Raw genomic sequence first — 23,767 nt, forward strand, 5'->3', positions numbered from 1 at the left:
AGCGAAGGGACCTGTCTGATATCAATAGGAAAGGGGTTCTAAAGTGTAGGTGCAGCCACACTAAAAGTTTGATTTTTTACAAATGCAGAGCAGGCATCACATGGCACCTGTGACAGTACCAGTTCTGCAGATCAAAACAGGCGTATATGGGGTAAGGCAATCTCACAGGTAAACGTGTCCCAAGCTGTTCAGGGCATTATATACCAATAACAACACCTAGAACATGGCCCGGTAGCAAATCAGTGACCAGTGCAGATCTCTGAGCACAGGTGCTGTATGTGGATGAGGTCTCACTCCTGACAGCAATCATGCTGCAGCATTCTGCACTAACTGCAGCTTCCAGATCAAGCACGAGGGAAGCTGCACATAGAGCACATGCTTTGCTTCCTCTACTCTGAAGCCTCTGTTTAAAAAGGCACAAGATTCCATCCCTTTAACAGCTCTCTTCCTCCTTCCTTGAGAACAGTTGGCTGGGGGTGGGCAGGGAGTGGCAACAACTCACCAGTGAGCTGGTCATCAGCTGGCTGGGTGGCCTCTTCCCTGGCACTTTAGGGCGGCTGGCTGTTGGGTGGCTCAGTTTGGCACTGGGAACAAGGACGGCATCAAAAGTGTTGACCTCTGGAATGGAGAAAAGTGGCGCTATTGGGGAGCAAGCACAGCTACCCCAGAACCTCAGCCAGGGACTGCAATACTGGCCAGAGGGAGATCCGTCATTCCCAAAGCAAGCCCGGGAAGAGATGGCATGGACTGGAGTTTGCAATGCCCTGCAAGACCCCAAGCTGCTTCTCCACGACTCTGGAGAAGGAGAGGAAAACAAGAGCTCCAGGGAATGGTTTAATCATATACCAGCAAACTGAGGTTGTGCAATTAAGCTGGATTTGGGCTCTTTTGCAACACCCTCCCTCCTGCGTGCTCACTGCCCTGCCCATCACATGGATTTTTTGTTGGGGCGGAATAGTAAGAAAAATGATGGGGAGACACCCTAAGAAGTGTGGGATACGGGCAACATGGGGCGGTCATATCACCACTGCACAAATTGATCAGAACGGATGCTCGGTTCACAGTGAGGTTGCACATCCTCAGTGATTTTTTTTTGTCAAGATAAAGGCTCAAAACAGAAGTCATTAGCCCCTACAAAAGGGGAGGACACTGGACAGTGGGAGAAGGAATTAAAGGGCCGGCACCTACCTGCTATTTTCTCCTTGCATTTTCTTTTTCCCACAGGGGTTGCTGTGCTGGGAACTGGAATGCCTAAGGATCTGGATCATCATCATGTGCAGAGAGAGAGACACACACAGAGAGAAATCATGGGAGGAGTGTTTCCAGCTACCCACACCCTTGGCCTTTGGAAACCCCAGAAGGACTGTGAGCCACATTATGGGATTGGTGTTTCTAGGACCAAGGTGAAACTATAAAAGCTCTGTGGATATTTTTGCTATTGGATTCTGGATGTTGTTTATGTAGTCTTGTTATATTTATAGTGCTGAAATGCTGTTATTTTCTACTGTGCTGTTTTACTATGTTATTATGAAATTGGTTTTTGGCTGTTTAATTTTGTAATGTATTCCTGTTTTCTTTGTTGTAAGCCACTTTGAGCATGACTTTTGTGTGTGGAAAAGCGGCATATAAATAAAAATGAATGAATGAATGAATGAAGAGTTGCTGACTACTAAAGCCACAGAAACAAAGCAGGTACACCCAGCAAATTCACCCCAAACCCAAGCCAGCTAACTGCATCTAATTGGTTAAAAGAAAGTGGAGGTGGATCAGGAGGGGGGGTGAAGGGATGAATCCAGGTAACACATGAATTTATCACTTCCCTCCAACTATCACAAAATCTGTATCGGAATCCATAAGACACAGAGCTATCTTACACCAGCCTTTGCCAGCTTGGTACTGACTGGGGCCAATGGGAGTTGCAGTTGTAGCACAAAGCATCTGGAAAACACTAGGCTGAGGATAGCTGTGTAGTGGAAATTATAGTATATGATTTGATAGGCAGCCTACATGCGAAGAGATGTAAAAACTGTGAAAGGATATTGTTGGGAGAAATTGCTTATTCAGGCTGTATTAAGAATGTGTCAAGAGTGTTCGGCCTTGAGCTAGTCTGATAGAGAGCAGTAGGCACCCTATTCTTCAGCTCTGATAATGCAGGCATGCCTCTCCTCTGAGATTGCGACTTAATTTCTACACATATACAGTGTGAATGTTTCTATATACGCTTGTGGACTCCACTTTTGTGAGTTCCCTGGCAGCTGTTATTGCTTTGACCAATCAAAGTTGCCTCAGCGTTACAATGTTGTATTTAGTGAAGAAATCTACCACAGCGGCCTGATCCATCTGACTGGCAGCACTCTCCAGGTCTGGGGCAGAGTGAGGCCTTTCCCTCAAGCACTACCTGATCCTTTTGGCTAGATACTGGAGCCAGGGCCTCTTTCTACGTGCAAAGCACCTGCTGTGCCAGAAAGCAAATAGCTAAGGATTTAAAAATTGCTCCCAGTCTTCCCTCCTACCAGCATTGTGAACCCCACTTAGGAGGGCATATCCCCCAAAGATCTAGGCCTGGCAGGGGACCAGAAGACATGCCAATGCTTGAGGTTGCCTGTAAACTCCACACTCTGCTAAACCAGATGTCTTTCTTTCCAGCCTCAGGTGGCAAATTCTACCTGCCTCTTACTTGCTTTTCTGGTTATGGGTCCATGTCCAATGACTCAAAATGAGATCATATCAAGTGCTGGCCGATCCCAGGAAAGAGGATGTGCACACACTCTTTCCAAGACTCATCATGTCTTACTTGTGGGGAAGGTTGGGGGCTGGTTTGGTCTTAGCCGGCACAGGAGGAGGGGGAGCTGCCTTCTTGACCGGAAGAGGAGTCAGCCTAGGGCTTTCCATTTTCTTTTGTTCCTTTGAGTCTGCAAGACATGAATGAATGACTTAGGGCACACAGTTATTGCAATATATCTCCTAAGGAAGCATTTCAATAATCTTTTGCTCATTATATCCTCAGCAGAACCAGGCAAAGAAGGCCATGATGATTTTATTATTAATTTTAAAATTATTATTTCTGTTTGTATCCTGCTCTTTCTCCCAAAGGAGCCCAGGGTCTCCCTGGGTGCGGGGAGAGATCAGTACAGCATCATGCCTGAGCCCAAGTCTTGCTTCAGCATCATGCCGGCAAAAAAGAAGGCAAAAAAGAAGGCCTGTTCTAAAAGCAGAACAGGGAAGATGGAGTGCTGCATCCAATTCTAGCTTAAATGTCAATAATCTACATCTGATACCTTTCCCCCCAGCAGCATGAATATTTATACAGCGGGAAGGAAGACCCTTGACCTGTAGGCAGAATATGGTCCACAGCCAATATTCCCACCTATCAGCTGTCCAGCAGAGAGTAGGTGAAAAGGGAAAAGGCTCTTGACAGTTTGCAAAGTAAGCAATTGCAGCTCTTTCTGCTGCAAGGTTGCCAAAGCAGAGGGGTAAATGCCTAGCAGAGAGGCAGATCTGTGTTCCTTCCAAAGAGGCAAGAGACTGTCCATGCATTTTGCAATTGCACACATGCTATTTGGCAGGATGGGGTTTGAATTGCACTTTGAAGTTGGAGGCTCTGAATAGCAGTAAGGATGTGAGGCAGCACTTGCAATTCAGCTGTGCATTCAAGTTTGAATGGTTCCACAGGGATTACCCTGCTCTGTTCTTTACAGTGGTACCTTGGGTTACATACGCTTCAGGTTACAGACTCTGCTAACCCAGAAATATGACCGCAGGTTAAGAACTTTGCTTCAGGATAAGAACAGAAATCATGCTCCGGTGGCGCGGCAGCAGCGGGAGGCCCCATTAGCTAAAGTGGTGCTTCAGGTTAAGAACAGTTTCAGGTTAAGAAGGGACCTCCGGAACGAATTAAGTACTTAACCACTGTATCTTTAAACCAGACTTGGGCCAGACAACCCTGCGAAATGGGGGACTGCCCTCCAAAAGGGAACTCTTCTGCTCCACTTTGCAAGAAACATGATTGTTCTGCTCAGAACACAAGCAAGCACCAAACCACAACAGGAAGAGGAAGATATGCACACCTCTGCCTTTGTCTCGGCTGTTGCTGTGCAAAGCCAGGGCAGCACATGCTCCGCACAGGCACCCTGGCCCTCTGCAAAAGGTCAGCCAGCAGCTGCCTCCTCACCTTTGTGGTCTCCAGGATGTTTCGTCTCCACCTTGCTACCTTGGAGGACCTTCTTCCCTGGCTTGGGAGCTTTTTCTATTTTACAAAAAAGAAAAGGAAAGTACTGTAAGATAGGTGATATGAGAAGTGAGGAGGAAAAGAAGAACAAGGCCAGGGGAACCTGTGTCCCTCCAGATGAGCTGCCAACTCCCAGCCAGCCAGCCTGGCCAAAGTTCAGGGGTGATGATAGGAGTTGAGGCCAACAACATCTGGAGGGCCACAAGATCCCCAACCAGGCATCAGGGAGGATGGGGAAAGAAGAAGGGACGGCTTCCTGGGTCCTCTACACATTGACTGGCAGCAGCGCCTCTCTCCAGGTGGTCAGGCAAGGGGCATTTCCAGCCCTCCCTGGAGACGCGACCATTGAACTTGGGACCTTCTCTACATTGTGCTCTGCCACAGAGCTATGATCCTCTCCCCAACTGACTCTCCCTTGGCCCCTGCTTGCACCCGGACATTAAAATAAATAAATAAAGAGAGCCAGAGATCCAATGGGCAGTGACGGCAACCCCCTTGAGCTACAAAATCCCCTGCCTGAGCCAAGTGGGAGCTTGTGACTTACCGGAGTCCTTCCTCCGCTCTGGTACCTTGGCTTTTATCTGTAGAAGAGAGAAAAGAGCAGCTTGACGGGGAAGGAAGGCGCTGGTGATGAGTCACCCCAAAAGAAAGAGCAGCCTCAGCACCTCAAGGCAGGCCAGGCTTGGGTTTCACTCCTGCACAAGTTCAGAGGCAGGAGAAGTCAAGGAGATCAGAGGCTCAGGGGAGGGAGAACAAGACAAGGGAACCTGCAGGATGGGAGTGAACCTTACAGTGCCCAGGCGGATGCTGAGCAAAGGCACACGGCAGCCTGCAGATTCTGCCAGCAGCTGCATGTGGCAGCTTAGGCTGGTTGTCAGGACAGCCTTCCCCAACCTGGTGCCCGCCTATGCCAGCTGTGGCTGATGGGAGCTGCAGTCCAAATTGTCTGGAGGGCACCAGGGTAGGGAGAAGCTGGCTGGATGAGGAGGCTCTTGCAGTCCTCCCTTGTGGCCCTTCAGCCATTCCAAGCCTGTGAAAGTGCTTCAGTGTTGTGTGGAGCAGTCAGCATCTCCCCTCCGCCCTGCCAATTCCTCCTGATGCAAGGGAGGTCAGGGGCCACCCAGTTCCTTACCTCAGGCTCCACCTGGGCCAGAGGCATGACAAAGTTGTCCGGGAAAAGCCCCTTCCGGCCACGGCACTCGCCTTCCCACCAGCCCATATCCGCCGTCTCCTGCAACAAGGAAGAGGAAAGGAAGGATATGCACACAGAATTATTTTCCAACAATGAATTTAATCAAGAAGAATCATTCAGTTCAGTTGCACCAATGATAGTTGTAATCTGTCCTTAGCCTACTGTTGTTTTCACCTTTTGAAAATCTTGAATCATTATTAATTCTTCTAATTGATAATACTTTTTTTAAAAAAAAATTTTTTATTTGTGTTTCTGATACAATTCCATATCAAGTAAGTGAACTGAAATAATGCAAAGGACACAAAAAAGAAAACTCTGATATAGAAAAGAAATAACAATTTTAGGATATCGAAAAATAAACAGAAAACTATAATGCATTCCTCCATTGACCTCCTCTCTTCTCCTTCCATGGTCCTCTTTTTCTCGTGTTTTCTTGGTTCACTCCGTCTATCACAACTACTTATATACACATTAGTTTTTTCTTACACTGCTGAAAATCTTACTATCCTGCTAGGTTAATTGTTTGTTTGCAATACTTTTTCATATATTCAATAAAGGATATCCAGTCCTCCTTATATTTTTCATCATTTTGATTTCTTATTCTAGGGGTCATCCCTGCTAACTCCACGTATTCTAACACTTTAATATGCCATTTTTCTTTTGTTGGTACCTTATCTTAATTCCATTTTTGTGCTAGTAATACATGTGCAGCTGTTGTCGCATAGAGGAACAAGTTTTTCTCTTTTTTAGTCACTTCTGTTGTTATTAACCCCAGCAACAATGCTTCTGGGTTTTCAGAGAAGGTTTTTTTTAGGTTTTTTTAGTTCATTATAGATCATTTCCCAGTAGTTTTTAATTATATTACACTTCTACCACATGTGGTAAAAGGATCCCTCTGCTGTCTTACAGTTCCAGCAATTGCCCTTTGTTGATTTTGACATTTTTGCTAGTCTACATTTGGTGTCAGATGCCACCTATGCAGCATCTTCATAGAACTTTCTCTTAGTGTGTAGCATGCTGTAAACTTTATATTTACTTTCCATAACTGCTCCCATAGTGCAAAATTGATATTGTGTCCCACGTCTAATTGATAATCCTATTGTTTCATCTTCCTTGTAAACCCCCTTCATACTTCATCAAATTAATTCCATGCTATTACATTTTTAAAAGTCTGTGCTGTTTTCTGTACACAGGTGAGCAGAAACCAAAATACACCTCTTCCACCTGCAAACCTCTCTCTCATATTATGACTCTGCTGATTCAAACTTCCTCATGAAGTCTTCCCCTATCCGTCTTCCCAGCCAGGCTCTCAGGAGTTGTTCTAACTCAAGAGAAAGAAAACAGCTACAGCTCTTATCTTCTGATCAGCAAACAAAAATAACAATCACATTTTCATTATGCAAGGCAAACGTTCTGCCCCTCTCACCCTCCTCCACCTGCTGCATGCTTTTGGAAGTCAAGGGCAGGAGTAAGATAAGGTGTTTTTCTCCCCCTCCTAACACAGGTGTGTGTGTGGGGATCCCTCACTGGATCACCCAGCAGGAGGTAGCACTACTTTTTCCGGTGCCTATTAAAAACTTTTTTGGTTTAGACAAGCCTACGCAGAAACATTAGGAAGTTGACGTGAGTCATTTGTTATTTTAACCTTTCGAATGTCTTAAATTATTGCTGTTAATCTCACTAAGGTCATTTTTGTGTGTGTTGTCTTCTTTGCAAACCGCTTTGAGGGTTCTCTCGCCCCCAATCAAGCGGTGTATAAATTTCATTAAATCAGGTCATGCCCCCAAATTGCCAGTTTTGGGGAAGAAATTCCAGATATAGTATCAGTGGTCACTAACACCCCCTAGAACACCTACGAAATAGCTGTTGTTTGGGTATTTAAGATTTAGAACAGTTAACTGGAGGACAGAGAGGGTTGCCTCCAGAGTGCCAGCTTCTTCCACCCACCCTTAAGATAAGGTCTGCTCCTCAGTGCCAGTTCCTGGGGAGCCCAAGTAGGGAGAGTAAGTGGCTCCCACACTCAGGGCCTGCTTGCTGGCTTCCCCAAAGGCATCTAGGGTGCCAACATGAGGATGGGGCTAGATGGGTCTCTGGTCTGATCCAGCAGCAAAGCAGCTCTTAAGAGCTGAAAACACTGTGCCCTTTTAGCTCTGAGCAGAGATGGGGCCAGGGCACTTTGTGGGTGGCCCTCATATCATCGGGGAAGTTCCCCACCCCAACTTTCCCCAGGACTCCCACCTTGCTCAACAAAAGGACCAAATCGCCTTTCCGGAGGAGGAGCTCATCTTCATGCTCTGGTTCGTAATCAAACATGGCTCGACAATAGACAGGAGCGTCACCTGCAGGTGGAAGAAAGCACAGACACCCCTGGATTTGGATTCAGATATTTCTCTTGCTCTGGTCCGAGTGCTCTGAAGGCAACCATTCCCAGCTGGGTACCCTTCCAGATGTTTTCGACCAAACTCCCATCAGCCCCAACCAACATGGCCACTTTGGACCACAACTTCCATCAGCCCCAACCAACATGGCCACTTTGGACCACAACTCCCATCAGCCCCAACCAACACGGCCACTTTGGACCACAACTCCCATCAGCCCCAACCAACATGGCCACTTTGGACCACAACTCCCATCAGCCCCAACCAACATGGCCACTTTGGACCACAACTCCCATCAGCCCCAACCAACATGGCCACTTTGGACCACAACTTCCATCAGCTCCAACCAACATGGCAGCTTTGAGCTACAACTCCCATCAGCTGCTTGGGGCTGAAAGGGGTCGTAGTCCAAAACATCTAGACAGCACTGAGTTAAAGAGGGCTGACTTGTCCACTGAAATTAAGCCCTCCACAGCATCCACACACCCACAGCAGCTTTCCCACACAAAAGGGCATCAGGTCAACCTCCCCATACCCTATCCCTCCCTTCCAGATGTTTGCAACCATCACTTCACTCTAGGCTCCCACCTGGGGCCTCACACACCCTAATATAGCTTGGCCCCCTACGCCACCTTTTTCCTCCCCTGCAACAACCCCATTCCAGACTGAAATGGAAAAATGGGCGTTCCCTGCCTCATTTTCCTCTCTGAAAACCGCAGGGAGGCCCCAGTGCCCCCCCCCCAACAAAGGCAGCTCTGAGGTAGCAGAAGTCTATCTTGGTCACAACTCACTGGTCTGCGGAGCCTGGACTTTGGGACTCGCCTGCATCCGAGGAGGGGTAGGCTTCTCCAGGGTGTTCTCCACCTGGAGCAGGATCCAGGAAGCAACAGAAAGGGGTGCGGAAACAAGAAAGAAGGCTGTTGACACAAAAACACAAGCTCTGTGCAGCACCTGCCCACTGCTAAAGAAACACCAGCAGTTGCTTCCTCAACCTGTTGCCCAGCAGATGTTTTGAACTACAATTCCCATCAGCCCCAGCCAGCAAATGATGCCCTTCTCTCTAGCAGAGAGCAGTAATCTTGACCCGGTGGTTGTTTTCTGAAGAGAAAACTGGCTTAAGAACTTACGGTACTTGGGTCAATGTAAAAGGTATTTCATTGCTTCCCACCTCCCCAAAAAATAGAGGCACTGATCCCTGGATTTAAACAGAGGACATTGTCCAAGGGTGTTTCCAGATGTGGACAATTCTGTAGCACTGTCATTGCTGTTTTGCTTTAAGTTGCAAGTAAAATAGCAAAACTGCTTCCAGACCTTTTTAATCCGGGAAACATTCTGTAGCAGGACAGAAAATGTTTCCCTTTTCCCCAGCCCCAAATGTGGGGACAGGATCATTTTCATTGGAATCACAGTGTGTGTGCAGTGTTAAATATTTCCTTTCCCCACCTTGTTGCATCACTGATCATGATTGCCCCTTTAACAATGGAGGTGGGGTGGGAAGATAAACAGCTAAAAAGGCAATGCTATTTGAAGGGGTGATAGACAGAGAGAGGACCATAGAAAAGGAAATGGTTAGAGCTTCCCCTTCAGCCCTTCGGATACCGTTGGACTCTAGCTCCCATCAGCCCCAGCCAGCATGGCCAGCAGTCAGCTGGGAATTGAAGTTCAGCAATACATGGCAGGTCGTAAATTGGCCACACTCTGTGCTGGAATAATATATGCAGGCTGTAGTTACCAAGAATGGCTGTTGCATAGCCATGTGATGGGTTGTTCACACCTGGGGAAACTGCACGGCCGTTTTCCAGTGTGCTTTTTTAAAAAAATGCTCCGTGGGAAAACAACAACAGAAGCTGAGCAGGGAAAACACGAGAAAGAGATGTTTTGCTCATGGTGTCATGAAGATACTCCATAAAAAAAAATCAATGAACAAAGCACAGCTTTCCCACGGGAGATGCCCTTTGTAGAAGCAGCGCCAGAGAGCTACAGGGGAAAGGCAACTACTTATGCAGCCTCAAAAGAAGAAGAACAAAAACAAGGACACCGATTTGCATATGCTAATATTTAGAATGATTTTAATTTAAATAGAAATGCAACACATCTCACAATAATAGTAATAATAATAATAATAATAAATAGCTGGTGTGAGTCTATTGTTAGTTTAACTTTCCAAAAGTCTTAAATTGTTAATTTTCCTCACTGGCAGTTTTATTGCTTTACTTTTTATTGTAAACCACTTTGAGTTTTGTTTTTTTTATAATCAAGCAGTGTATAAATGTTAGGGGGGAATCATTGTGGGGAAGGCTGGGACCTGGTGATCTATGGTCTGGTTGACATCCTGTGCTAAGACAAACCATAGTGCCAGGGCGCGGCAGCAAAAAGGAGCAAAGCAGTGGCCTAGACCAGTGTTTCCCAACCTTTTTTGGGCAAAGGCACACTTGTTTGATGAAAAAAATCTCGAGGCACACCACCATTACAGCCCCGTGACGTCAGCGCGCAGCGTCACGCCGGGAGGGACGCACGAAAGTGCAAGTTTCAATTTTTTCCCCTCCCCCTTGCCGGGGAACCTCCAAGCTTTGGGGGTGACGGTGGGGAGGAGGCAGCAAAGCGAGGGACTGAGGGACTCCTCCAACGACAAGGGTTGGGGAAGAAGAGAAAGGGCTATTCCGCTCCAGTCACGGGAGGGGAATATGTACTGGCCCAACTGGTGTGCGGTCTTCGGAAAGCGGGGTGCGGGAAGGAAGCCTAGGCTCGGGGTCCACCGACCTCGGCAGAGAAAGGCAACAACCGAAGCCTCCCGACGGTTTCGGGGGAGACGTTCAGAGCTTCCCTGGGAGTTTCTCAGCCTGCCTTTCGGAGGAAGAGGCGGAGGGGGCCTGGGGATGGCGGTGGCCTCAGCCTCGCCCTCCCTCCGTCCCTCTACCTTTGTAGTGGACGCGCAGGTTGTTCTGCGAGAGGCCGATGTAGCTGAATTTGTCCTTCGGGCTCCAGGAGCGCGGCAGTGGCGTCTCCTGCTCGTCCACGGCCGGGTAGAGCCGCTTGAGGCGCCGCTTGAGCTCCTTCTCCTGCTCGTTCAGGGCCGGGTCGCCACCGTGAGGGAAGGGCGCCGGGGCGCTGCCGCTGCCTCAGCTGGGCCCATGCCTGCCGGGAGCGGCGGCGGCGGTTGTTGTGGTGGTGGCGGAGATAGCGGGCGGAGGAGGGGGCGGCGGCGGGGCAGAGGTGGCCGGCGGCAGCGGGGGAGGCGGCGGCGGGTGGAGCAGGAGGGCGGCCGAGGCCGGTGAGGGAGTAGGGTTGCCCGGGGCTTGAGGAGCCGTCGCCGAGAGTTGCTGCTGCTGTTGTTGCTGCTGCTGCCCGGACATGCCGGCCTCCTCCTCGTCCGCTGTCTCGCGCTCCTCCCTTTTGCGCGCGCTACCCCGCCGCCGCCCCATTGGCCGGGTCCTGTCAGCTGATCCTGTGTTATTTTCTGTGTGTGTGTGTGTGAGGGGAGAATGGAGAGAGAAACCTTGGCACCACCACCGCGGAGCCGCCCCCGGCTCGACGCGGATCCTCGCCGCCGCCGCCCCGCCTCTCGCCGCCCGACTCGCCCGCCTCCCTCCCACGGCACACCAAGCAACGTCCCGCGGCACACTAGTGTGCCGCGGAACACCGGTTGGGAAACACTGGCCTAGACCCACTAAGCCTAAGGTCTTGCTGAGCATGTTGTGTGATCCAGACAGTGTGCCAGCTCAGCCTTGCTGTCAAAGTACTAACTGTTGATAGACAACATCCATTTAACATTTGTTTAAAAACCTGAAGCATTTTTGTTAGGGATTGTATGGAAAGATCTGCCAAAAAAGCTGAAAAATATCTTCAAGTATGCGACAACGGCCGCAAGAGTTCTAATAGCACAAGGATGGAAGACTGAAGAAAGCCCAACTAAAGAATCATGGCAAGAAAAATTGATGGACTATTTAGAACTGGCAAAACTGACATATAAGCTACGGGACAAGGATAACGGTGACTTTAAAGATGAATGGGGACCCTTTACAAAGTATTTGAAGATGCAACAAAGTGAACTGGACTGCTTGGCTGGCTTTGAATAAACATTCACAAACTTTTCATTGATAACAATCAGCTAAATAGTTTGAAGATCTATATGCAGAAAACAGCATTCTCAGAGAAACCAAAGACTGGAACTGAGGGAAGCTGGGGGGTGGGGGTCATGAGTTTTGTGTGGGAGGGTGGGGGGAGGGAGAAAAAATGGGGGGGGAATAAGGATGATATGTTTTGTTTTAATTTTGAATTATTATTTTTAAGACAACATCAATACCCACTCCCATCCCTGGTTCAAACAGACCAGAGGGTCTTTCAAATAGAGGAGCCCTCGAAACACAGCCCTGTCCTCTGTGAAGGAGGGCACCTGAAGCCCTTCCGGTCCCAGGGCCACGGAAGCACCTTCCTTCCGCTCACCTTCTCCGGCTCACTGAGGACGAAGGTCTCATTGGTCATTTTGGGGCGCTGCTTCCCCGCTCCGACTTTGGGCTCTGCAAAAACCATCTCTGGAAGTTGACAGTTGAGGGAGGAAGGGTGGGGTCAGGTTAGCACTTCCAGTCAGGCCCTGCCTCTCTACCCCTTCTCCCCCCCCCTCTACAGACCTTAACCAGATCTTGAGCCTCCTAAAAGATGTGAGGGGGGAGTGCTTCCTGGATTGCATGGAAGCCCCAACCAAAAGGAAGCACCCGCATTCAATTCAGATTATTCCCCCTCAGCTCTGCACCACTCCCAACATTTATGTCACAGAGGCTGGAGAGGCACTGGTGCCCCCATCCCCACCCACCTCCACAACATGCCCACCCCAGGCCCTGTGCTCCCCCCACCTGAAGGCAAGCCGTTTAGCTCTTGTACAAAGTTGGACGGGAAGGCTCCCAACTTCCCATTCTTCTTGCCCAACCACCAGCCGTCTTCAATCTGCAGAGGAAGAGGACAAAAAACAGCCGTTGTCATTCTGGAAGGGCCTCCGCCTTCCTGTTGCACAACCCACCACCGGCCCACAGAAGAGAAGTGGCAAAGAGTCAGGCAAAGAGTCCCAGGGTCCCTGTCCAGATACATCGGGTGCCCCCCAACCATCTCCCACCTCCCTGGATGCACCCAGAGATTTGATGGAGACACAAGATGAAGGCTGCAATGCAGGCTTATGGTGCCCTCATGGTGCCCCAACAGGAAGGGAAGCTCGTGAGCAGGACCCGAGTGCAACTGCAAGGCTTGCAGTTCGAGGGAGCCTCCCAAATTTCACAACTCTCATTTTTAGGGCATCATAATCTGGGGGTGGGGACTGGAGACACACGATTGCCAAAGGAGTAAGACTGCCTCTATAGTACCTTCACCAGATGAAGTGCCTTTCTATTTAGAGGCTGCTTTGGTGCATATGGTATAAGCTGGCACTTCACTGGGTAGGGGGACAAGGAGAGAAAAGGAGAAATCCAACTTGTAGCCTACTATTATTCCCCTTCATTTTGATACACTTTTGATTAAGGCCAGTGGGATCAGAAGAAGATGGCCTGTGACAATAGCAGACAGCAGAAGATCTCTCCCAGGCAGAAGCCAAATATTATAAATGGGTTGTTGGCAAGCAATTTTTTTTTTTAATAATTAGACAGGAAATGACAGATTTGTCATAAACTGGGGTGGAGGGAGAATACAGGCCAACCTTTTGATGGCATTGGTGCCCTGTGGATGCTGCAAAAACATCCACCCCAAAAACCCTGGCATGAATGAGAAGCAGGGCACCCACAAGGAATTTTCACCTGGAAGCACTCTAAGCCTCCAACAGCATTTCCCCATCCTTCTACCACATACTTGCTCCCCTACCTCACCTCCTCCAAGATCTGCACCACTTCTCCGGGGCACAACTCCAGCTCATCGTCCTTTGCTGGGGTGTAAGAGAAGGTGACCCGGCACCAGCGTTCCTTCGCAGCTGGCAGCTTGTTCACAGCATGGACTACAGAAAGGATAAATGTGGAAGGCAAGGAGAACAGAGAACATGACCGCATAGCTAAATTCCAGATGGGCACCAGAGGGGGATTCTTCTTTTCCCATGAATTTAACTTGCCTTGGAGAATAGTGGCAGGACAGTAATATAAAACAGGTGATTGCATTATACTGATTTTGACACCTGCTAAAAGCTTTATTTAAGCAAGCCTACCCAGACATAGTGTATATTGTGCATATTTGCTCTTAAACACTGCTTGATTTTATATAATGTTTATTATTTCTACTTGTTTTTAAAGCCCATTGATCCTATTTTCTTATGATTATTTTATACTATTTTACGTCAAGTGCTGAGAGATTATTACTGTTTTCTGGTTAAGCCAGAGATTTCCAAACTATGCTGGGACACATTAGTGTATTGGCTCCCTGCGCTCCTCCTGGGACTGGAAAGGGGCGCTAGTTTAACCTCCGGTTTGCTAGTAAAACTGAATTAACTGTGTCATGAAATGATGCATGTCTAAAAAGTGTGTCACCAACATGAAAAGTTTGGAAAGCTGTGGGTTAAGCTGTCAATAAATCTTGTAAAAGAAATATGTAGGTTTAAAGAGTCGGAATGCGTTCTTGGGAGCAGGTGTTCTCTTAATATCATGATCGGATCACTGGCAAGAAAGTTTTCCATGAAAATTGTAAATCCAGATTAAATGGGGGTGAGTGATAAACTGTATCTGTGATGTCAACAACATAGCCTGGTTACATTGCCAAAAACCTGTGTGCCTGAGCAAGGACAATCTCACAAATGCATCCCATCTGGAAGCACTCTAGGAACAAAGAATGCAGAAAAGAAGTTTGATAAATTTTGACAGATCCCTTTGCTCTCACAGCCCAGTAGGATTAATCAAGAGCAGCCTTCCACAACTGTTGGCCTCTAGCCGTTTTGGACCGCGACTCCCATCATCTGTCCTGCTGAAACACCTGGAGGGCATCAGTTTGGGGAAAGCTGATTTAAATGAAGCAAGCCAAGAGCTGAACTTGCCACTGGCCTGTCATGGCCATGCCCCAGGCTTCAGGCCCCAATTGGCACTGATCCCTGCAGCCGTCCATCCTTTTACAGTCAGGGCACATACATGGTTTCAGATGCACATGTTAAATCTGAATATATACCATCCTTTTCTGTAAAAAACAGTGCTCGTTCCAAAATCGTTGTGTTGCGCATCAGTGCAGCAAAATCAAACCCAAATTCAAACTGCATGTGCTTAAAATGTTTGTTTTTTCTGTTTTAAAAAATCAAGGATGGCAAACAATTTTGCCATTTGTTCCAACATCTCAGGAATGTAGAAGCTTTTGAAAAGCAAGGAATGAAAGGCAGGCAGGAGAGAGAAAAGAGGACTCTTAAGTATGTGTTTCATCACTGAAGTGTGACACACAGCCTTCTCAGCCGTGTAGTGAGAACTTCTGTGATGGTGGTCATAGCTATCATACCCATGCTCCTTTCAAGACCATACAGCAAAAAACTGAATTTTTGATGACCTCTGTCCTATGCAGCCATTTTGGCTTCAGTACCAAACCATTTTCCACTCTCCCCATCACCAACACCTTTGCTTACTCAAACGTTTGCTCACTACTTTGTGGCATTTTGGCTGGGCGTAATAAAGGGAGTGCGGTTGTGTGTCCCCCCCCCTTTCAAAATAAAAGCGGCAGTTTAACCCTTAGTCAGTAACACCAATAAAACCTATGTTTAGCTTATTTGGTGAAATTCCACCCAAGAGTAGCTGATTATTGGACATGCAGAAGATTAGCATATAGCAGTCCAGGAGATAACATTCTCACAGCTGTGAAATAAGGTGGCACCACTTTGGACATGCTCCACAGAGCCACTGGTTCAAACTCTGAACTGCCTTAGCTGCAGCACAGATGGAAAGAGACCCATACCGCTTTGAGAAAATGCCAAGCCCCACAGGTACTGTGCCGAAACATAAATAGAACCTCCAGCAAGGTCTTGGATTTCCTAAAGGCCACAAATACCACCTTACACTTGCCTACTCCCCACCAGCACTCGATTAAATAGAACTTTGCTTTTTTATATATAAAAAAAGAGAGGAAAAAGTCATGGGAAAAAGTTTTTACGTTCCTTTTAAAGATAGTCCCTCCTCAGTTGTCCTTAGTTTGAAGCTTCAGCACCGGCCTACAGTACCCCCCCCCCCAAAACAAAAAAATACACTCACCACTGCGGATGGATCGGGGGTATCGCTGGGTGCCATCAGCTCGGAGGCTCACTGGGATTTCCTGAGGCAAGGGGAAGAAAAAGGTGCCTGTGACTAGGAACAATGAAATGGTCAGACAGCAGGAGGAGAGAACAGCCTGGAGGGATGGGAGGGGAGGGTCTCCCTCTGGCATCTTGTTTCTTACACAGAGCCAGGACTCAAAACAACCAGCTTAAGGTTGCCAAGTTTGCTGATGACACTAAATTGTTCAGGGTGGCTAAAACAAAAAGGGATCATGAAGAATCTCTCCAAACAGAGCAAATGAGCAATAAAATGGCATATGCAATTCAATGTCAACAAATTATGTGATGCATGCCACTTTATATGTGGACAGGGCTTCTGTGACCAGACTGCACTCCTGTCTCCCTCCACCCATTCCCAACAACTTTTTGGCTGTCAGAGAATGCATAGAGTCATAGAGTTAGAAGGGATCCCAATCGTCATCTAGTCCAACCCCTGCCAAGCAGGTATCGCAGCTAATGGTGACGTTAAATCACCACATCCAGTTTGCACAAAGCTAGCAGTTTGAGACTTCCTGTTGTAGTCATGTTTTCACGCTTCTTCTCCAATTGATTCAAGCACATACCCGGTAATTTAGAAAGAGGATCTAAACACACAACTTGCTATTCACAGGTTATACAACATAAGTCAAAGGGATGGGGGGTGGAAGTTTCTAGAAAACAGAAAACTCTTTATTAATTGAGGAATCCCCTTTTACATGTGTGTTGAGGTAAGGAACAGACATACCATAAAACATATATAAACAGTACAAAAAACCGACAGCAACATAGGAAGCTGCCTTATACAGAGTCAGAGCATTTGCCCATCCAGCTCAGCACTGTCTGCACTGACTGGCAGCAGCGGCTGGCAGGAGTCTCTCCTAGCCCTCCCTGGAGGAGATGCCACTGGGGACTGAGCCCAAGACATTCTGTTTGCAGAAGAGTGTCTGCCTTGCAAGCAGAACATCTCCCTTCCAAATGTCAAGAGGTTTAAAATGAACACCTTTGCATCCAGCTGGGAAAACTTATGAGGGCCAAATTCCCTTCAATGCAGCTATCAAGTCCTCTCATCTCTCAGCTGGGATGCTGTTCCACGGAACAGAGGAAGCCACCCGGCTCTAAGCCACAGTGGAGCAGTGGTATCTGATGTTTGGGGGCCTTTAAGGAAGACCCACCTCTCCCATAGAACACAGTGACTTCCTGGGTAGTGAAGGGACCAGGTAGCCCCTCAAGGAACCTGGCTCTTAACTGTGAAGGGCCTTCAGTACTAGCCCCAAATTCACTAGAGGTGAACCAAAGTTGGGAAGAAAAGCCAGGAGTCTCCTGCTTCTATTCCCTGCTCTCAAGAGACAAAGCAAACGAGCATTACCACTGGAATGGCTGGCTGGCCTGCTCCACTGAACAGGTGGGAGTGCAGCCTGCAAAGGAACTGCCCCCTGGAAAAGATAAACATCCAGAACTCAAAAATCGGAAGAGGCCTCTCCCCCTTTACCTTGCGGAAAAGATAAGGGCTCTGGGTCAAAACAGCCATTCTGGAGAGGACGCTGGGGAAAGCAGGCACCTACCTCAGCTATATAGGGGGCGGCGAGTGGGCGTGGCTTCAAGTGCTTCAGCACACACCTTGTCACCTGTCTATGCTACAAAGCAGAATGCAACGACCCTTCTGGCTCCTCCCCCCTCAAGGAACCTTGGGAATTGTAGTTCCACGTGGCAGCAAACCTGTAGTCCCACAGAACCATCAACACCTCCATAAACCACAATTCCCAGAGTTCTTTGGAGATGGGCTATAATGCATGCTTTTTTAAAACAACAACATTAAGGCAGATACTTTCCTGATGGGTCTTTATATGGCCTTCTGAAGATGCTGGATTTAACATGGGTTCAAATCCCACCTCTTCAGCCATGAACTTAACTAAGCACGTTCAGGTAAGTCCCTGCCTCTCAGCCTCAGTTTGTCATTTGTAAAATAGGCCTGCCTCAGGGGGCTGTTGGGAGGACAAGTGGTTGTTTGAAAAGCTCTTTTACCCTAGAATTAGGGCAATTATACGCAGGTATTGAAGTCAAAACCGATGCCTGCTTTCATGTGTTTTTCTTCTCCTCATGCCTCCTCGCACCCGGCCTGCAAGGCTTGTTTATTGGGTTCCATTCCAGCAAAGAAACACACAGAGCTAAGAGCTGATAACGTCACCTGGCAACTTGCCCATGGAACTGTGGGAAACCTGCCACTGCAGAAACAACTAGCTCCCGCTTTTCAGAAAGGGAAGGGGTCCCCTTTATCAGAAGTGGGGGAAACTCCTGATAAAGTGGGAAAGGCCCTGAGAACAATTGAAGCAACAAGCAGGCGGGACTTGGTGAAAGGGGAAGGAGTGTCACTTTTATGGCATGTGAGGCAAAGGTGCTCCTTGCCAGGGTGTGTGTGTATGTGCCTGCTTTTCACTGGTGCTTTATCTTATTTCACAGAATAATGGGTGCGGACTGGGGCATCCCGTCCACCCTCCTGCCACAAAGGAGGACTCTAGCCGATTGTGACAGGACAGACCTTCTGTCTGCCAGGAGTGATGCACTGGGGGGAAGATGTTTTTCAGACACCTTTGCCTGGCAACCTACAAGGAACTGGAGCTTTTTCGAGGAAATCAGGAACTGGAATGGCAGGTGCAGACCCTGCCCCAAGAGCTGTCTATATTCAGCAACAGGTGGGGGGCAGGGAGACTTAGTGCAAGTGGCCTTAACCCTGTGCTGACATTCTGTATATTCAGAGATGTGCAGCCAGGGGAAGATGTTGAGGTCACCTAGGCCTGCATTCAAGGAGGGCCTCCATTGTGGCCCACATGCAGTACCATCCATGGTGCATAAGACTCTGAAACTGCCTTGGTCACACTGGTTGATGATCTCCGGTGGGCTAGGGACAAAGGTGAGAGCTGTTTCCTAGTTCTGCTGGATCTCTCAGCGGCGTTTGATACCATCGACCATAGCATCCTTCTGGACCGTCTTGAGGGGCTGGGAGCTGGGGGCACTGTTATACAGTGGTTCCGCTCCTTCCTCCTGGGCCGTGTTCAGAAAGTGGTGGTGGGGGATGAGTGTTCAGACCCCTGGGCTCTCACTTGTGGGGTGCCTCAGGGTTCTGTCCTCTCCCCCATGCTTTTCAACATTTACATGCAGCCGCTGGGAGAGATCATCAGGAGGTTTGGGCTGGGTGTTAATCAGTATGCGGATGATACCCAGCTCTACCTCTCTTTTAAATCAGAACCAGTGAAGGCGGTGAAGGTCCTGCGTGAGTGTCTGGAGACGGTTGGAGGATGGATGGCGGCTAACAGATTGAGGTTGAATCCTGACAAGACAGAAGTACTGTTTTTGGGGGACAGGAGGCGGGCAGGTGTGGAGGATTCCCTGGTCTTGAATGGGGTAACTGTGCCCCTGAAGGACCAGGTGCGCAGCCTGGGAGTCATTTTGGACTCACAGCTGTCCATGGAGGCACAGGTCAAATCTGTGTCCAGGGCAGCTGTTTACCAGCTGCATCTGGTACGTAGGCTGAGACCCTATCTGCCTGCAGACTGTCTCGCCAGAGTGGTGCATGCTCTGGTTATCTCCCGCTTGGACTACTGCAATGCACTCTACGTGGGGCTACCTTTGAAGGTGACTCGGAAACTACAACTAATCCAGAATGCGGCAGCTAGACTGGTGACTGGGGGCGGCCGCCGAGACCATATAACACCGGTCTTGAAAGACCTACATTGGCTCCCAGTACGTTTCCGAGCACAATTCAAAGTGTTGGTGCTGACCTTTAAAGCCCTAAACGGCCTCGGTCCAGTATACCTGAAGGAGCGTCTCCACCCCCATCATTCTGCCCGGACGCTGAGATCCAGCGCCAAGGGCCTTCTGGCAGTTCCCTCATTGCGAGAAGCAAAGCTACAGGGAACCAGGCAGAGGGCCTTCTCGGTAGTGGCGCCCGCACTGTGGAACACCCTTCCAGCAGATGTCAAAGCGATAAACAACTACCTGACATTCAGAAGACATCTTAAGGCAGCCCTGTTCAGGGAAGTTTTTAACGTGTGATATTTTACTGTATTTTTGGTTTTTATGGAAGCCGCCCAGAGTGGCTGGGGAGGCCCAGCCAGATGGGCGGGGTATAAATAATAAATTTTTATTTTTATTATTATCTGCACATGCATTCTGTTTAGGGCTGGCTCTGTCATAGGGTAGAGGGAGGCACCTGCCTCGAGTGGCAGATCCTGCAGGACAGGAGAGCAGCAATAGTCAACCTCTTCCCTGGCATGCTGTCTTGAACCTCTTCCCTGGCATGCTGTCTTGTTGCTAGCTGCTTGCGCTGGTTGACCCTCTTGCCTGGTTGAATTTCTCCCATGCATTACCATTGGCATCATTCCCAGCCAAGGAGGCAGTCAGCCCAGGACATGCACTGCAGCAAGCACTGCCTCTCTCTGTGTGTGTTTTGTTCTGATCATGTGATGCAATGCCACCCAGGCAGCTTGGGGGAGTGAGCAGTGGTGAGATGTTGGAGGGCAGAATTGTGTGCACCCTGCAGCCTGGCCTGCACACACCACCTAAGATAGCTGATTGCCCTCAGGTGCAATGGAAAAGTCTGAGTCTTTTTAAAAGGGGGATTTGTTTGTACTAGCAGGCATAGGCAAACTCCGGCCCTCCAGATGGTTGGGACTACAATTCCCACCATCCCTGACCACTGGTCCTGTTAGCTAGGGGTGATGGGAATTGTAGTCCCAAACATCTGGAGGGCTAGAGTTTGCCTATGCCTGCATTAGGGCAACAAAGCCCGTTGATCCACTTTAATTATGTAAACCTAAAGTGCTTATTTATTTATTTATTTATTTATTTATTGCATTTATACCCCACCTTTTCCTCTCAGGAGCTCAAGGAGTACATAGCTCTCCCCCTCCTCATTTATGGTAATCCCCACAACCACCCTGTGAGGTAGGTTAAGATGATAGACTTCAACTGGCCCTGGATCACCCAGTGAGCTTCATGACCAAGGGAGGGGATTTGAACCCTGGTCACCCAGGTCTTAGTCCAATATTCTAACCACGATGCCACACTGGCTTGAATGCCTCCTACAAAAGAGCTGCAGCCTGGAGCCCCCCTTGGGCACCTGATGGCCAAAGCCCTGCTATTTATCTCGTAACACAGCCTAGTAAAGAACCAACCAGTGATCCCACTGGCTATTTGGACAAGGGTGTTCTGTTTGGCTCCGCACATGTCTGGCTCAGATGTGGGGCAGTCTGTGCACAGTGACACACAACATGTGCCTTGAGTCAGGGGCCTTGCACAGCTGCCCATTTCCACACAGCCTTCTCCTTTGCAGCCAGCCCAGCTGTCTTGTTTGAGCAGCCGCAAGGCCAGGCAAACATTGGCAGGAGGCAGGTGACAGACATGGGTGTGTTGCAGCCCTTACAAGGTGAAACTGGGGGAACAAAGCACATCTTACCCAGCTCCATGCAGCTTCCCTTTAAACAAATTGTCCTCAGGGGTGCAAATTAGCTGGGGAAATAATTTGCATTATTTGGCCATGAACTCCAGCAGGAGGCAAATACCCAGTTTGTTATTTTGCAGGAATAGAACAAAGCTGAAGAGGGAGGAAAAGTCTGGAGGACCAGGCCTCGGGTGGAAAGGAAAAAGGGGCTCCTACACCTTTAATTGTTATTATAGAAGAGGGCAGCTTGTCATGCAAGGTGTAGGTTCCCTCTTCTACATGACTATTCACCCGGACACTTTACAGTATTCGTTTTCTTACATTTATATCCGCCCCGCCCCCCATTCCTCCTTCATGGAACTCAAGGCGGCATATGTTTGGTTCAACACAGTTTTCAGTCTGGGTACTGACCAGAACCAGACGTGCTTAGCTTCAGCAAGGTCATGGCGTTCTGTGCCTTGGGGTTGTTCCTTGGGACACTGTTGCTAGAGAACTACTTCACTGCTATAATGCCCAGTGCCAGAAGGGCTCAATTTGGGTTTGAAAAGCCTTTTCTCTGACCTCTCCCAAATTCCAAATAAATTTGTTTGAAAATGGAGACTCTCTGTCTCTCGCTCTTTGGTATTCTTGCACCTTTAATAGTTGTAAAGAAGAGGAAATCTGCCATGCAAGTCACACCTGCCAAAAAAGATGCAGGAGGTGTCTGTCTGCTTTTGCATCTGGCCGCCAGAGAGCTGGTCCCGCCATTGGGCAGAGTGAGGCAGGCACATAAGGTGGCAGGTGCTGAGGGTCGGGAGACAGACACATCCGTGTGTGTGTGTGTGGTCACTCTGTAGGAGCTCAGGGGTAAGAGGTATATGGCGCATGTCACATGCTCAGAGGCACTCTTTTCCAGTGAGGGAATCTCATGTTCATTGCTGGATAATGGCACTGGGCACAGGTCCCAGGGCTAACGAAAGGCCTTTTCATGCATTTAAAGGTAAAGGGACCCCTGACAGTTAGGTCCATTTGCCGACAACTCTGGGGTTGCGGCACTCATCTCATTTTACTGGCTGAGGGAGCCAGCGTACAGCTTCTGGGTCATGTGGCCAGCATGACAAAGCCGCTTCTGGCGAACCAGAGCAGCGCATGGAAATGCCGTTTACCTTCCCGCCAGAGTAGTACCTATTTATCTACTTGCAGCATGCTTTAGAACTGCTAGGTTGGCAGGAGCAGAGATCAAGCAATGGGAGCTCACCCCATTGCGGGGATTCGAACTGTCGACCTTCTGATCAGCAAGCCCTAGGCTCTGTGGTTTAACCCACAGTGCCACCCATGTCCCTTTCATGTGTTTAGGCCATGGCAAATCCCAGTTTCCCTGCTGACAGGTCACTGAGTAATCATACCCGATTGTTGCTCCCTAATAGGAAGCTGCTTTGTTCTAAGTCAGACTATAGGTCCATCTACCTCAGTACTGTCTACACTGAATGGCAGTTGTTTCAAACAGTGGATGTTCCCAGCCCTACTTGGAGATTCCAGAGATTGAGCCGGGGACCCCTGCATGCAAGGCCAATGTCCTACCCACTGAGCCAATGGCCCTTCTGAGACAGGTGCGACAGGCATGTTTGCAAACACGCAAGTCTGTCTCCACTTGTTCCTCATGCTTCTCAAGAGCACACTTAACACACCCTAGACACACACTTACCTGGGACTAAGCTACTTCCGAGGAGACATGCCTATGCCTGGAGTGGGAAGGGGTGTAAATGCTCACCTGCACAAACTGGCGAGGGAAGAGCCCCACCCGGCCCTCCAGCTCCCCTTGCAGCCATCCCTCTTCAGGGCCTGGTTGCACCTTCTGGATGATGTCGCCGGCAGTGATCTTCAGCTCATCACCCAGCTGCCCGTCAAAGTCCACCAAGACCAAGACCTCTGAAGGAGGAGGAGGAGAGAGAAGCAGGAAGAAGGTTTTCCCCAAAAGCCTCACTCAGCTATGGGCACTCCCAGATGACCTTTCTGTAGAGCATTCCTTCCAATTGGCCCTCGGGGAGGTTAGGCAACATTGCAGCTATGCACACACTGAGCCATTAAAGGACGTTTCCCCCTCAAAGAATTCTGAGCACTGTAGTTTATTAAGGGTTGCTGGGAATTGTAATTCTATGAGGGCTAAACTTCAGAGCTCCGAGTCCTTTGAGGAAAAGAATGTGCTTTAAAAGTCTAGTGTGTACACAGCCTGCACCAAAGAGTCGCTAGTCTACACCTTCCAGTGCATTTACCCATCACTTTACTTATTGCAAAAGTCTGATCTTTTGGGAGAAGCAGGATCATTTCA

General features: G+C 48.8%; 1 protein-coding gene across 2 annotated transcripts in view; it reads right to left on the bottom strand.

Annotated features, from left to right (window-relative positions):
- LOC309535967 (CD2-associated protein-like) overlaps positions 1-23,767 on the bottom strand; it is a 29,495-nt gene that overhangs the window by 3,129 nt on the left and 2,599 nt on the right. For both annotated transcript variants that reach the window (XR_014221455.1, XM_082229507.1), the window contains exons 2-14: positions 23,210-23,367; positions 15,982-16,042; positions 13,645-13,769; positions 12,649-12,739; positions 12,242-12,330; positions 8,590-8,662; positions 7,659-7,759; positions 5,361-5,459; positions 4,773-4,809; positions 4,172-4,246; positions 2,795-2,912; positions 1,189-1,259; positions 503-618 (exon numbers count right to left, since the gene is read on the bottom strand). Coding sequence is in view for 1 of the 2 variants with exons in the window: in XM_082229507.1 (XP_082085633.1) it covers positions 503-618; positions 1,189-1,259; positions 2,795-2,912; positions 4,172-4,246; positions 4,773-4,809; positions 5,361-5,459; positions 7,659-7,759; positions 8,590-8,662; positions 12,242-12,330; positions 12,649-12,739; positions 13,645-13,769; positions 15,982-16,042; positions 23,210-23,367 (1,214 nt within the window). In the remaining variant the exon portion in view is untranslated. The remainder of the gene's footprint in view (positions 1-502; positions 619-1,188; positions 1,260-2,794; positions 2,913-4,171; positions 4,247-4,772; positions 4,810-5,360; positions 5,460-7,658; positions 7,760-8,589; positions 8,663-12,241; positions 12,331-12,648; positions 12,740-13,644; positions 13,770-15,981; positions 16,043-23,209; positions 23,368-23,767) is intronic.

The sequence above is a fragment of the Podarcis vaucheri genome (genome assembly GCF_965113315.1).
Source record: "Podarcis vaucheri genome assembly, chromosome: 7".
NCBI lineage: Eukaryota > Metazoa > Chordata > Lepidosauria > Squamata > Lacertidae > Podarcis > Podarcis vaucheri.